At 42.0% G+C, this 16,023-nt stretch overlaps 1 protein-coding gene across 1 annotated transcript in view; it reads left to right on the top strand.

Moving 5' to 3' along the window:
- LOC142264311 (uncharacterized) overlaps window positions 1-16,023 on the top strand; it is a 131,736-nt gene that overhangs the window by 36,386 nt on the left and 79,327 nt on the right. Inside the window, 1 exon segment of the mRNA XM_075332249.1 lies at window positions 12,712-14,796. Within this exon segment, the coding sequence (XP_075188364.1) occupies window positions 12,712-14,796 (2,085 nt within the window).

Below are 16,023 nucleotides of genomic sequence, written 5' to 3'. Positions count from 1 at the left end.
TAAATATCTCACATGTATAACATGTACCCACTGTATAAATATAATAATAATAAGGCCAGGTAAAGTCACGAGGAGATCTTGTCCAATCACAGACCCTCCACTGTACAATTCACACTCAGGCTAATAAAATAAACGCATATTTGTCACACTTAGCATGAAAGACCCAACGCGTTTCTCCCCTCTTCACAATGGCAGACAGGGTATCATCAGGGGCATCTCCAGGTACTGTAAGATCTCTATAATGACCTCTGCTGTAGAATATGTACTTTTACCGCTTTTCTGAACTCCATTTTTACATACAACCAACATGATGAGTTTTTCAGCAGTAACGTTTTCCATACTGGATATATTTCAGAGCAGACCTGAAAAGAAATTCACACAACAAGCACAAAACTCATATAAACCTACTCATGGTAGATGTATATGACTAATCTGCAATCACCGGAGCAGTAGAGCGGATGAGGGGGTGTTTCTACGAGGTCTTTACAGTTTTTCTACCTTAATAGGCACACATCTTACAAGACTGGATGTGTCTGGCCACCTGGGTACTGAGCAGTGGTGCTGCCCAGATCTTGTCCACCACCACACTCTTTGCCACGTGCTTATTGGTTACCTGGGCCATTATTGAGTAGAGCACTCATGGCAGAGAAAGCTTACCGCCCTTTATCCACAGACCTTCCTCAGTCACTGGCTCCCTGCGTCTCACACTCCGTTCCTTGCTGAATCGCTTGTTCCTGTAAGGATTTAAGAACACAAGGAGTGACAGATGTCATGGACGACGTGACAGGAGCCACCGAGGTACTGTTACTGGTCTGCATTGTTAAAGGACTCTCAACTCTAGGCCCGTTCACTGCTTCTTTGTTGTCTGCTCCATCAGTCACCGGCTCTTTTGATAACAGGAGAGCCTCCACCTGGGCTCACACCCACTCTACGGTCTTTATAGGTTTATCTCGTCACAATCCACATTTGACTATCTTACCCCCCTCCGCTCTAAGAACCACAGTGATCGCAAATCTTCATCTCGTTCTCCTATTCCGATGGGAGAGGAGCGAGTGGTTCGATTTTTAGTACCTCATTTTGCGTAACCTCAGCATATCCAGTGCAGAATCAACCAGCATGTTGGTATCTGGATCCATCTACGGAAAAACTCAAACTCTGCATTAGCAATGGGCTCATCTGAGACATGTTCAAAACCTGATAATTCTTGTTACATCAGAGCGATCATGAGATATATGTCTGTCTGCTGTATCCTCCTTACAGATAAAAATATAAAGAAAACTTAATAGAAAAACTCAATTGATGAACAAATTAAAACCTTAAATAATATGTGTGATTTTCCACATCATCTTTCCCCCCCTTTTTGAATCTATTATTCAAAACATAATTAGATTCAAAAAGTGTGTGGCCCCGGAGCTCTATATTTAGGCATGAAAGTCACATTGTGTAGATTGTACCTAACCGGGAACACCATAAATATTATGTTATGTGTAACCTTATAATGGAAAACTATTTCAATGGCTTTTTTAACCTTCGCTTGAACCACAGAAATCTGCATTACAATCTTTCTATAAAAAGAAAACAGATTATTCAATACATTATATATCAAACACAGAATGCCATAAATCATCCACATTCCTTAAACCAAATTATTGTAATTATTAATACATTAGATTATTAATAAAGATTATTATTATCATTAACAACAATAATAATAATGATAACACAACCTCTGGATATAGAGGCGTTCATATTTGCAAAATTGAGGACATTATCAGGAAATTTTCAGCATCTCTGTGATAATTCTGTCCATGAATACTATTACTTTTTATAAAATGCTGATTTACCATAGAAATCCATCTGATTAAACAGCTTCCTATGCTCTTGTATCTACCAATAAATCTAAACATTTCCACAATTAAGTTTTATTCCTTTGGGATTAAATTAGTAAAAATAAAAAACTATTGTCAATGACCTTTTTGCAATATAATTTGCAATGAATTAAATGCAGGAAGCTGTTTTTTGTTGTTTTTTTTTTTTTTTTTTAAAGAAACATGTTTGGGCTGCTCTTTTCACAAGAAACCCCCTTTGTAACTTGAAACTCTAGTAGAAAAGCCTGTATTTTCCTCCTCCTCCCACTAAGGCAAACAGGCCTTCTCCTATACTTGGACACACCAAGAAGCCAAATCTCTCCTCTCTCCTGGATATATATCTTCCATTGATTCATTCATTCATTTCCTTTATTATTAATTTATTCCTTTAAACATACAACTCTCAGGAACAATCTATCAGATTCATAACTGGAATATTTATTATCTACTTATTTATCATGACCTCTACTGCAAAGGTACGTTATTTATGAATTTTTACCTTAATGCTTTCCTAACCTATTATTTTTAGTATTGTAATGGATTTTAACTATTAATTGCTAAGCTTCACACTGCAAATACTCATTTCATCTAATTCCTACTAAAGATGGCTGCACAGCACATGGTCTCCTTGCTAGAATAGGACCATGTGGGAAGGGAGGGTAAACTGATTTTTTCTTTTGCTCAACTATTTCCCCCTATAGTCTATAGTCTGTTTTATACACACACACACACACACACACACACATACATTTATATATATCATACACACACATTTTCAGATATCTACAGTCCTGATTCAACTACAGTTAAAAACACTCATTTTTCTAAGTATATAGTAGTCCATCCAATCCATTGTTCAAATATTTACAGAGCACATGGTCTTCTTCACACATCCCCCCCACTTCCTCTTCTTTATTTAAACCATGCTTGCCTCAGCCATGTGCTTCATCCACCATTTTAAAATCTGACCTAAAATGGCTGCCACCAAAAATAGCACATGGTTTATCACATGATTGTGGCATAGAGTCCCCACATCTCAACAAAGTCCACTCTCATCCGGATTTTTTTCGACCACAACTACACACAACTTCATCAATTTCTCCATCTTTCTCTCAAGATAACACCAAACAAGCAATCTTTCTCTATGCATACCAGATAAAAACAACAGACAAAAAGATGTGGGGAGATGACTCACAACTGAAACACTAAAGAAAACCTAGGGTTTGCAGCATACACTTCCAAACCAGTCCTTGTTCTGAACTCTACAAAATACTTCCTCTACCTGGTCTCTAATTGCCTCAATCTACCCTTGTACCCGGTCTCTATAACACCCAGGCTCCTGTAATAAGCCCCATTTGGATGTCTTCTACCCAGCCTTTTTAACCCTGACTCTTTTTTTTAATAAGCCTCTCTTGGAGGACTTGTAACTAGCCTCTCTAACACAGGCTCCCGTTAACAAGCTCCTCTTTGGAGGACTTGTAACTAGCCTCTCTAACACAGGCTCACGTTAACAAGCTCCTCTTTGGAGGACTTGTAACTAGCCTCTCTAACACAGGCTCCCGTTAACAAGCTCCTCTTTGGAGGACTTGTAACTAGCCTCTCTAACACAGGCTCCCGTTAACAAGCTCCTCTTGGAGGACTTGTAACTAGCCTCTCTAACACAGGCTCACGTTAACAAGCTCCTCTTTGGAGGACTTGTAACTAGCCTCTCTAACACAGGCTCCCGTTAACAAGCTCCTCTTTGGAGGACTTGTAACTATTATTATTTATTATTATAGCGCCATCAATTCCATGGCACTTTCCATGTGAAAGGGGTATACATAATAGGGACAAGTACAATAATCATAAACAGTACAAGACACAAACAGGTACAGGAGGAGAGAGGTCCCTGACCACGAGGGCTCACAGTCTACAAGGAATAGATGAGGATACAGTAGGTTAGGGTAGAGCTGATTGTGCGGCGCTGTATCAGACTGAGGGTTACAGCAGGTTGTAGGCTTGTTGGAAGAGGTGGGTCTTCAGGTTCCTTTTGAAGCTTGGCAAGGTAACTTGGCAACTAGCCTCTCTGACACAGGCTCCCATTAACAAGCTCCTCTTGGAGGACTTGTAACTAGCCTCTCTAACACAGGCTCCCGTTAACAAGCTCCTCTTTGGAGGACTTGTAACTAGCCTCTCTAACACAGGCTTGTGAGCCTGTGGAACACACGGGCCTAACCTGGCCAATTAAAACTGCGCTATATCTCTAGTCATTACATACCAGCCTCTTATCTAGGCCTTGTACAAAACCATATCAACAAATTTGAGAGCCCGTGAAAAACACGTGCCTAACCTGACCAATTAAAACTTGCGCTTTATCAATTTGAGAGCCTGTGAAAAACACGTGCCTAACCTGACCAATTAAAACCGCGCTATATCTCTAGGTCTTGTACCAAACCGTATTAACTACTTAAGTCTCCACTAGAATCACAAACCATATCACAGGCGACAACTAAAAACCATACCACATGGAGCATCTTCCACGTTTCCAAACTGCTCAAAAACCCACTTGCTATCCTAACTACCAGTCAATCTCCCCTCAAGACAAATACACACAACAAATAAGAAATAACGTTTGGAACTCCATTCTATGTCTGAACTGGGTGCAAAAACCTAAAAAACATCACTATGGGGAGATAAGGTATGCACACCAGTGACTATGCGAGGGGAATACATGTAATAGCAGAAACTGCTGTGTGAATACTGACATGAAAAATTCAATAGCTTTATGTAAGAATGAAATGTGAAAAATGGAATCTGCATTACTGCCATGAATATATGAATAAAGAGAAATTTAGCTACTGAATTGATCAATGCAATAGAGCCCCAACACTACGCAAAGTATTTTGCACCCAGTTCAGACATAGAATGGAGTTCCAAACGTTATTTCTTATTTGTTAGTTGTTTTTCGTTTGGGAACCCTCCCCACACACCTATTGCCAATTCACATCGTATATATAGTCTGGGTCTCAGCTTCCCATACACGGTAAGTTTTTTAACTGCATGAGAGGACACACACAAGCTAGGGACCCCAACGTAGAGAAATACTTTGGCGTAGTGTTGGGGCTCTATTGCATTGATCAATTCAGTAGCTAAATTTCTCTTTATTCATATATTCATGGCAGTAATGCAGATTCCATTTTTCACATTTCATTCTTACATAAAGCTATTGAATTTTTCATGTCAGTATTCACACAGCAGTTTCTGCTATTCCATGTATTCCCCTCGCATAGTCACTGGTGTGCATACCTTATCTCCCCATAGTGATGTTTTTTAGGTTTTTGCACGCAGTTCAGACATAGAATGGAGTTCCAAACGTTATTTCTTATTTGTTAGTTGTTTTTCGTTTGGGAACCCTCCCCACACACCTATTGCCAATTCACATCGTATATATAGTCTGGGTCTCAGCTTCCCATACACGGTAAGTTTTTTAACTGAATGAGAGAACACACACAAGCTAGGGACCCCAACGTAGAGAAATACTTTGGCGTAGTGTTGGGGCTCTATTGCATTGATCAATTCAGTAGCTAAATTTCTCTTTATTCATATATTCATGGCAGTAATGCAGATTCCATTTTTCACATTTCATTCTTACATAAAGCTATTGAATTTTTCATGTCAGTATTCACACAGCAGTTTCTGCTATTACATGTATTCCCCTCGCATAGTCACTGGTGTGCATACCTTATCTCCCCATATAAATACACACAACAGGCAGCAGGCAACTGAATATATGACGGTTCTTCCACAATTAAATATGGCCAGCAGCGGAGAAACTCTTCTGCCATCACAGAGATCACAAAAACCGGACACGGTCAGGCAATCAGTGCCACACACCCTGAGACACACAAGTAAGACTTCAGATTATAAAAATCAGCAGACTTACCATGTGTTCTCGTATAAGAGTTGATCAGACTCTTGGCTCAGGATATCCAGCACGTCCTGCCATTCCAATCGCCGGTCCTCAAGATTGTAGAGTTTCTCCTATACTGGCCCCACGTTGGGCACCAATAATGTTAGGGTGAACTCTTAACCAGAGATCACTAGTTGCCTACTGCCTGGCCGAATTGGTATATACCAAGTGCATGCATAAAAGAATTCACACCAGACACAGTCGGATATGAAATCTCTTCTTGGTCACAGTAAAGATGGCACCGAACAGACAGAGTACAAGTATGCGTCCTCTTGATATAGGCTAGGGGCATACACAAGTTCAGATATGCCCATTTAGTGGGACAATTCATGGGCTAGCCAATGGGGAGATCCGTGTTGCTGTTGATGGGCGGGTCTGACTTCAGTGGATGATACCATGGTGATGGGAGGGACGTCATCTGGTGGATCCATGCTGATGGTTTGGTCTGTGATGTCATCGGGAGCCATCTTGGCTTCCTCTTAAGAGTGACTGGCTTATGTATAGAGAATTGATTTAATTAAACACACTTCTCACAGTGCTCTATGTCCAGAGGTTAATTAAGTATTTAATCTTATGACTCTCCTCAACAGTAGATTCAAATTGAAGGCATCAAAACTATGAATTAACACATGTGGAATGAAATACTTAACAAAAAAGTGTGAAACAGCTCAATATATGTCGTCGTCAATATATGTCTTATATCCTAGGTTCTTCAAAGTAGCCACCTTTTGCTTTCATTACTACTTTGCACACTCTTGGCATTCTCTTGATGAGTTTCAAGAGGTAGTCACCGGAAATGGTTTTCCAACAGTCTTGAAGGAGTTCCCAGAGATGCTTAGCACTTGTTGGCCCTTTTGCCTTCACTCTGCGGTCCAGCTCACACCAAACCATCTCAATTGGGTTCAGGTCTGGTGACTGTGGAGGCCAGGTCATCTGGCGTAGCACCCCATCACTCTCCTTAGTCAAATAGCCCTTACACAGCCTGGAGATGTGTTTGGGGTCATTGTCCTGTTGAAAAACAAATAATGGACCAACTAAACGCAAACTGGATGGAATAGCATGCCGCTGCAAGATGCTGTGGTAGCCATGCTGGTTCAGTATGCCTTCAATTTTGAATAAATCCCCAACAGTGTCTCCAGCAAAGCACCCCCACACCATCACACCTCCTCCTCCATGCTTCCCGGTGGGAACCAGGCATGTAGAGTCCATCCGTTCACCTTTTCTGCGTCATGCAAGGACACGGTGGTTGGATCCACAGATCTCAAATTTGGACTCATCAGACCAAAGCACAGATTTCCACTGGTCTAATGTCCATTCCTTGTGTTCTTTAGCCCAAACAAGTCTCTTCTGCTTGTTGCCTGTCCTTAGTAGTGGTTTCAGAGCAGCTATTTTACCATGAATAGGATTACCATGCAACAGGAGAACAGCAGGGAGGACAATCCATTCTCATTAATGCCCACATGTATGTTAACCCCTTCCAACCAATATTAACCTATTGCAGATCAGTACAAGGTTTTTTTTGTGTTACAAAACTAAGCAGTTATGAAGGAAATATCATTAAACCCCAAACAGAAGCCTTCATAAAAAGCAACTAGAGGTGAGCTGCTCATTGGGCCCAGTAGGGGCTGTTGTTTTAAGGTAGAAGATCCATTTAGATTCTCTCTGAAGTAAGAGCTAGTCCCATCTCTACCTCTGATCGGCTTGGCCACTTGATCAATGGCCATAAAGCTCAAGCAGGAGATGTCACCACCATGTGTGGTGTTGATGTACTTGGCTAGATGTCGCCTACATGATCCCCAACTCGACCTCTAAATTCACGTTTTGTTTTGCCAACATATTCAACACGGCATTGACAAGTGGCCTTCTAGAACCCTTCCCTGTGTCTTACAGTTGATAAAACCGTCAATTGTGTAGGTTCTACCTGTGACATTGCTCATGTACGATTTACCGACCATAAAGTGTCGGCTCGCCACTCAATTTCCACACTGAAAACAGCCCCTCACTTTTTAATTCATCCAATTTTTTTCATCAGGAGGATGAAACTGACTGTGGACTAGTCTGTCCTTCAGGGACCGTCCTCTTCTGTATGTGATCTCTAGTTTTCTTCCTACGTGCTTTTTAATATCCTTATTCCAGAGCACTATGGACCAGCATCTCTGTAGCACCTGTCTGCCCTCCGCTGCCCCTTTCTCAAAGGTTGTAAAAAATCTAGTGATCTCCCCTTTGTCCTCCCTTCTCCTAGGAACCAGTAGCTCACTTCTGTTCTTATTCTTAGGAACATTATATGCCTGCTTGAGATATTTCTCTGGAGATTCCCTTCTCTGAATCCTTTCCCTTAGTTCCCTTGCTTGGCATCGTAAGGTCAAATCGTCTGAGCAATTTCTTTGTATACGAAGATATTGACCCTTCGGGATCCCTTTCTTCAGGGCCTCTGGATGGTTGCTGCTACAATTAAGTAGCAATTTTGTCGCAGTGGGTTTACAGAAGGTTGATGCAATAATACTTCCATCCACCCCCTTCTTAATGTGCAGGTCTAGAAATGACAATACTGATGTGTTCATTTCAAAGGTGAATCGCATACCTATATCATTCTTGTTCAGTGTGGCCACAAAATACTCAACTCACTGACTGTGCTATGTCACAAAAACGTCGTCAATGTAATGTGCCCACATTTCGATTTTATCTGTGGCACTGTTAACATCGACAAAAACACAGGTCTCCTCCAACCAGACCAGGAACAAATTTGTATACATGGGGGCACACGGGCTCCCCATCGCAGTGCCCCTGAGGTGGTGGAAGTACCGGTTACTAAATAGAAAGACGTTCCTTGTGAGACAGTACCTTAAAAAGCTGAGGACAAAATCATTATGTGGACCACACTGACGACTTCTTGTTTGCAAAAAGTACTTTACTGCTGTTAAGCCATGTTCATGGGGGACCGAGGAGTATAGTCTCTCCACATCTACACTCGCTAATATCGCCCCAGGGCTGACACTAAGACCATCCAATTTACATAGAGAATCGGAGGTATTCCTTGTGAAGGATTGTAGCGTTCCTACGAATCCCTTCAACACTCTATCCAGGTATATCCCGGGGTTTTGACCCAGACTATCCACTCCTGACACAACGGGTCGTCCCCCTTGTGAACCTTCAGGAGGCAATAAAAGGTTGAAACGAGCCTGTTCGGAGGTAGAAGGAATTCGGCTTCAGACTTGTCAATGACGCCAGCTACTAGTCCCTGCATAATAATAGATGACAATTAAGGAGCGTATTCCACAGATGGATTGCCCTTCTCATCGGTCTCTGTCTTGTAGTAGCGACATACACCTTTCCTGATATTGAGTCCCGTCCATGATCACAGTGCTGCTGCCCTTATCTGACGGCTTAATGACAACACCGCAATCATGTTCAAGTTCCCGAATAGCCTCAATCTCAGCCCTATTGCCATTAAAATTCCGTCGTCTTCTTTCCTCCTTGATCTTCTGGAGAACATTAATGCCCAGATCCAGGAATACATCAGTAATGGACAGGTCATTTACAGCAGCTGGCATCTATTTACTCTTCAGTCTAAGATCACTAAAAAGACCTTTACCCAAATAACTAGGATTAATATCACCCAGATGGGCGAAACAACAGCGGTCGCAGGGGTCGCCATTGCGACCGGGCCCGGCAGGTTAGAGACCCACGACCGTCCTGCAGATCAGCAGCCAGCTCCTTTCTGGGAGAGGAGCTGCGCTGTTCTGTCACAGACAATGAGACCGCTATATGACCCGCCCGGTGCCGCCACTGACACTGGGCCCACCTGCCCAGTGTCAGCGGCGGCACCATGCCCCCCTCCTCCGTCATCACACACAGCAATGATAAAGCATCGAGCGACCCGCACTGCTCCATGCTTCAACATTCTCCCCCTGTGCCTGCACAGTGACATCACTTCTGTGCGACTGCTGTGCTGAGAGCACAGAGCGCAGGATGGGAGGACGCTGACCGGAGCATCGGGAAAACGAGGAGAGAGGTGAGAACGGAGCAGCGGTGGAGAGAGTTTAGGACAGAGCAGCGGTGGAAAGAGGAGAGAGGTGAATATTTGTGGTTTGGTTTTTCCTTTTTCTTGTTTTTGTTTTGTTTTTTAATCAGTGAGTACACGGAGGCCTGGGGGGCTGGCTGCATGATAGATGGAGGCCTGGGGGGGCTGGCTGCATGATAGATGGAGGCCTGGAGGGGCTGGCTGCATGATAGAATGAGGCCTGGGTGGGGCTGGCTGCATAATAGATGGAGGCCTGTGAGGTGCTTGCTGCATGATACATGAGGCCAGGGGGGCTGGCTGCATGATAAATGGAGGCCTGGGGGGCTGGCTGCATGATAGAATGAGGCCTGGGTGGGGCTGGCTGCATGATAGATGGAGGCCTCGGGGTGGCTGGCTGCATGATAGATGAGGCCTGTGGGGCTTGCTGCATCATAGATGGAGGCTTGGGGGGGGGCTGGCTGCATGATAGATGGAGGCCTGGGGGGGCTGGCTGCATGATAGATGGAGGCCTGGGTGGGGCTGGCTGCATAATAGATGGAGGCCTGGGAGGGGCTTGCTGCATGATAGATTGAGGCCTCGGGGTGGCTGGCTGGATGATAGATGGAGGCCTCGGGGTGGCTGGCTGCATGATAGATGGAGGCTTGGGTGGGCTGGCTGCATGATAGGTGGAGGCCTGGGGGGCTGGCTGCATGATAGATGGAGGCCTGGAGGGGCTGGCTGCATGATAGATGGAGGCCTGGGGGTGGCTGGCTGCATAATCGATGAGGCCTGGGGGGGGCTGGCTGCATGATAGATCGAGGCCTGGGGGAGGCTGGTTGCATTATACATGGAGGTCTGGAGGGGGGCTGTCAGCATTATACATGGAGGTCTATGGGGCTGCATAATAAACATGAAGGATACCTTATACATGAAATATAGGGGTGCATTATACATAAAGGAGAATGGGGCTGCATAATACAATATGAAGGTTTGTGGGGCTGCATTATAATAGATATAGGACTATAGAGGCTACCTTATACATGGACTATGGGGGGCATTATAAAACATGAAGGACTATGTGGTGCAGTATAATATATGGAGAACTATGGGGTGAATTATAATAGATGGAGAACTATGGGATATTCATTATAATAATTGGAGGGCTATGAGGGCTACTTTATACATGGAGGACTATGAGGGTGCATTATAATATATGGAGGACTATGTGGTGCAGTATGATATATGGAGTACTATGTGGAGAATTATAATACATGGAGAACCATGGGAAATGCATTATAATACATGGAGGTGCATTCTAATATATGAAGGGTTATGTGGGATCCTTTATACTATATGGAAGGCTATGTGGAGGCCATTATAGTATTTGGAGAACTATATACGAGGGGGGACAAAAATACAAGCATGGGATGGGAACGTTTTGTGATGAGGGAAAAAGCCTTTTTCTCTCAGCACTCAGTTTTCCCATGCTCTGCTATACATCTTCTCTCAGCACCCAGCTTTCCCATGCTTTGATATGGGAAAACTGGCTGCTGAGGTAAAGATGTATAGCAGAGCATGGGGAAGCTGGGTGCCGAAGACAAGATGGATATCAGAACATGGGAAAGCTGGGTGCTGATAGAGGGATTTCAGATCATGGGAAACCTGGGTGCTGAGCAAAAGATGTATAGCAGAGCATGGGGCAGCTGGGTGCCAAGGACAAGATGGATATCAGAACATGGGAAAGCTGGGTGCTGATAGAGGGATTTCAGATCATGGGAAACCTGGGTGATGTGGGTAAGAACCAAGTGTCAGCTTCCTTATCCCGTACCCCAAGTGTCAGTGTCATATCATACCCCAAGTGTTGGTGTTCGTGGATGGGGGGCCCAGGTCCAAACCTTGTACCAGGACACATCAAACTCTAGTTACGCCACTGCACCCAGACTTTCAAGAAGTCTCACATCCCCCAATAAATCATTTGGTGCATTTACGATTATCTGCCATGGTATAGTGTTTCCTCCATCTAATTTTTCTAATGAAAAGATGTAAATCCTTCACTGTCCTGAATTAATCAAAATCCGCACTTGGGACAAAGAATAATCCTTTCCTCAGAAGGGCGAGTTCTGTATTGGAAAGGGATCTCTTAGATAAATTAATGATCTGAAGATCACCGCTCAATTCAGATTTCTGTTCGTATTGGGACGGTTTCTCAGATCGTAATTGTGACCTAAAAAATAACTGGCCGGACGCCGGTCTCCATATAAATCTATGGGGACCAGAATCTGGCGCTTTAAAATGGAGGTAGCAGGGATGGGGGAATTAGAGCAGGTGCGTTATACTTACTGAGTCTCTACGCTACTTCTGGGGCTGCTCATTATCCTTCATACATATTCACGATTTCCCCCGGCTACCGGCACTCCCTGAGGACTCCAGGCCCGGGGTTGGCGCTCAGGTTCTTTTGAACCCATGCGGATCCGGACTATTACAGCCCAGGTCGGCCTTCGCTAGGTGTCATCAGTGGGGAACATACAGCAGGAGCAAAATCCCCAGTCTGGATTTCATTTCTCTGGAATAAAAGATAATTACCGTCTCTCTTTATCATGGGTGAGGGAGAGAACAGAGGAAGAAAGGAACGAGAGAGACTTGTGTGTCCGTGCTGGTCAATGATAATCCTGGAACAGATCAATCCCTAATCATAATGACCAATTCAATAAAGATAAAGGGAACCTGTCCTCAGAGATAATGGTATTAATCTGCAGATATGTGGTTAATCTGCGTTTCTCACCTGCCTAATGCCTGCAAAAATGCATCTGGGAGAAAATGAACTTTATTCTCCCCAGCAGCATTTGGTTTGTTAGACCGCGGTAGACCTTTTTCTTTATTTTATCTAAATGTAGAAATTACTTTTTATGTTGAAGAAAAAAATCACATCCAATCTATATTTCATCCTTATAGGAAATCCTTGTGAGAATAACAATTTGTCAATAAATTGTAAAAAAGAAGATATCGGGAATCTCTCTAATGGAGAAAACCTCATTACCCTTCATTTACATCCTGGACTTCATGATACTTCATTATCATATAATCGCCCTACTCATGAGGAACCCTCTGCTGAACAATCTCAGATTGATACCACAATTCCAGGTGATAAAGAGGAGACAAGATTTCAGTGTGACAAGCAACTTACTAAAAGCTCTAATTTTGTAACACAAAGAAAGCACAAAGACAAGCCATACTCCTGTTCAGAATGTGAGAAATGCTTTACAAATAATTCAGAATTTGCTAGACATGAGAGAATTCACACAGGAGAAAAGCCATTTTTCTGTTCACCATGTGGGAAATCCTTCACAGATAAATGTACTCTTGCTAGACATCAGAGAATTCATACAGGAGAAAAACTATTTTCATGTTTTCAATGTGGAAGGGGCTTTCGACGTAGATATCATCTTCTTACACATCAGAGAATTCACACAGGAAAAAAGCCGTATTCATGTTCAGAATGTGAGAAATGCTTTACAAATAAATCAAGTCTTGTGATACACAAGCGAATTCACACAGGAGAGAGGCCGTATTCATGTTCAGAATGTGGGAACTCTTTTACAAGTAAATCAGATCTTGTGACACACAAGCGAATTCACACAGGAGAGAAGCCGTATTCATGTTCAGAATGTGGGAAATCTTTTACACAAAAATCAGTTCTTGTGACACACGAGAAACTTCACACAGGAGAGAGGCCGTATTCATGTTCAGAATGTGGGAACTCTTTTACAAGTAAATCAGGTCTTGTGAGACACATGCGATTTCACACAGGAGAGAGGCCATATTCATGTTCAGAATGTGGGAAATCTTTTACACAAAAATCAGTTCTTGTGACACATGAGAAATTTCACACAGGAGAAAGGCCATATTCATGTTCAGAATGTAGAAAATGTTTTATGAATAAATCAATTCTTATGCAGCATAAGAGAATTCACACAGGGGAGAAGCTGCATTCATGTTCAGAATGTGGAGAATCTTTTGTACATAAATCACATCTTGTGACACACATGCGAATTCACACAGAAGAGAAGCCATATTCATGTTCAGAATGTGGGAAATCTTTTACAAGTAAATCAAGTCTTGTGACACACAAGCGAATTCACACAGGAGAGAAGCCGTATTCATGTTCAGAATGTGGGAAATCTTTTACACAAAAATCAGTTCTTGTGACACACGAGAAACTTCACACAGGAGAAAGGCCATATTCATGTTCAGAATGTGGAAAATGTTTTATAAATAAATCAATTCTTATGCAGCATAAGAGAATTCACACAGGAGAGAGGCCGTATTCATGTTCAGAATGTGGAGAATCTTTTGTACAAAAATCAAGTCTTGTGACACACGAGAAAATTCACACAGGGGAGAGGCCATATTCCTGTTCAGAATGTGAGAAATGCTTTACAAATAGATCACATCTTGTGACACACATGAGAATTCACACAGGAGAGAAGCCACATTCATGTTCAGATTGTGGGAAGTCTTTTACACAAAAATCAGCTCTTGTGACACACGGGAAACGTCACACAGGAGAAAGGCCGCATTCATGTTCAGACTGTGGGAAATGTTTTATAAATAAATCAATTCTTATGCAGCATAAGAGAATTCACACAGGAGAGAAGCCGTATTCATGTTCAGAATGTGATAAATGCTTCACTGATAAGTCAGGTCTTGTGAGACATGAGAGAAGTCACAAAGGAGAGAGGCAATATTCATGTTCACACTGTGAGAAGTGCTTTACAAAGAAATCAAGTCTTGTGACACACTTGCAAAGTCACACAGGAGAGAAGCTGTATTCATGTTCAGAATGTGAGAAATGCTTTACAGTGAAATCAAGACTTGTGACACACAAGAGAATTCACACAGGAGAGAGGCCGTATTCATGTTCACACTGTGAGAAATGCTTTACAAGTAGATCAAATCTTGTGAGACACGAGAAGACACACAGGAGAGATTAATGTTCAGAATAGGGGAAATCTTATACATGAATCCCGTCTTGTTAGACATGAGAAAAGTCATACAGTAAAGAAATTGTTCTCTTTTTTTATAGATTTTGATAAACAGCGCTAAGCTTAAATGAGTACACCCCCTTTGATACGTAAGATTTTAATTAGTATCTCACTTAACACAAGAACAATTTCCACAATGATTACAACACTGCATTTTACAAAACATTTTTTTCACTAATAACTTGAAAGTAAAGTTAATAATATAACTAATTACAGAATCTTCAGTTTTGCTCAAATTAGTTAATGCAAAAACAAACAGAGTACATCCCACATCAAAACTACTACATGTACTATTTTGGATGGCCTCCATGATATTTAAGGACAGCACTAAGTCTTCTAGGCCTGGAATGAACGAGTTGGGAACATTACAACGTCCATCTTTTTTTCCTTCAAGAATGAGCTCTTTTAGAGCCTGGATGCCAGATGGAGAGTGAAGCGCAACTTGTCTCTTCACATTTCCCCATAGGTGTTTGGCGTCAGATCAAGAGACTGTTAGGAATATCAAGAGTTAAAAGTTGTAACAAAATATATTTTGAGTGTTTATGCTTAGAACTTAGGATAGAGATGAGCAAGAATGTAAATTACGTCCTTGAATTTGTAGAAATGTATGATATCTGCACACCTGTGCCTTAGATAATGGATATGTAAACACATGCGCCTGTTCCAATTATTAAATTCCTTGCTCCTATTAGTAATTGCCTTATTCCAATTATTAAATTCTGAAAAAGTTGCGTTTACACATATAGATTTTCACCAATAAGAAATGGACAGGTGTGCCTGAGTGTCTATTGTACTGTAATATAAGACTGTGTAATATAAGACTTCTTCACACTGTGAGAAATGCTTTACAAGTAGATCAAATCTTGTGAGACACGAGAAGACACACAGGAGAGATTAATGTTCAGAATAGGGGAAATCTTATACATGAATCCCGTCTCGTTAGACATGAGAAAAGTCATACAGTAAGAAATTGTAGTTCTCTTTTTTTTATAGATTTTGATAAACAGTGCTAAGCTTAAATGAGTACACCCCCTTTGATATGTAAGATTTTAATTAATATCTCACTTAACACAAGACAAATTCCACAATGATTACAACACTGCGTTTCACAAAGCATTTTTTTAACTAATAACATGAAAGTAAAGTTAATAATATAACTTTAAT

The sequence above is a fragment of the Anomaloglossus baeobatrachus genome, chromosome 1 (genome assembly GCF_048569485.1).
Source record: "Anomaloglossus baeobatrachus isolate aAnoBae1 chromosome 1, aAnoBae1.hap1, whole genome shotgun sequence".
Classification (NCBI taxonomy): Eukaryota; Metazoa; Chordata; class Amphibia; order Anura; family Aromobatidae; genus Anomaloglossus; species Anomaloglossus baeobatrachus.
This window is presented reverse-complemented; position numbering and strand designations above follow the sequence as displayed.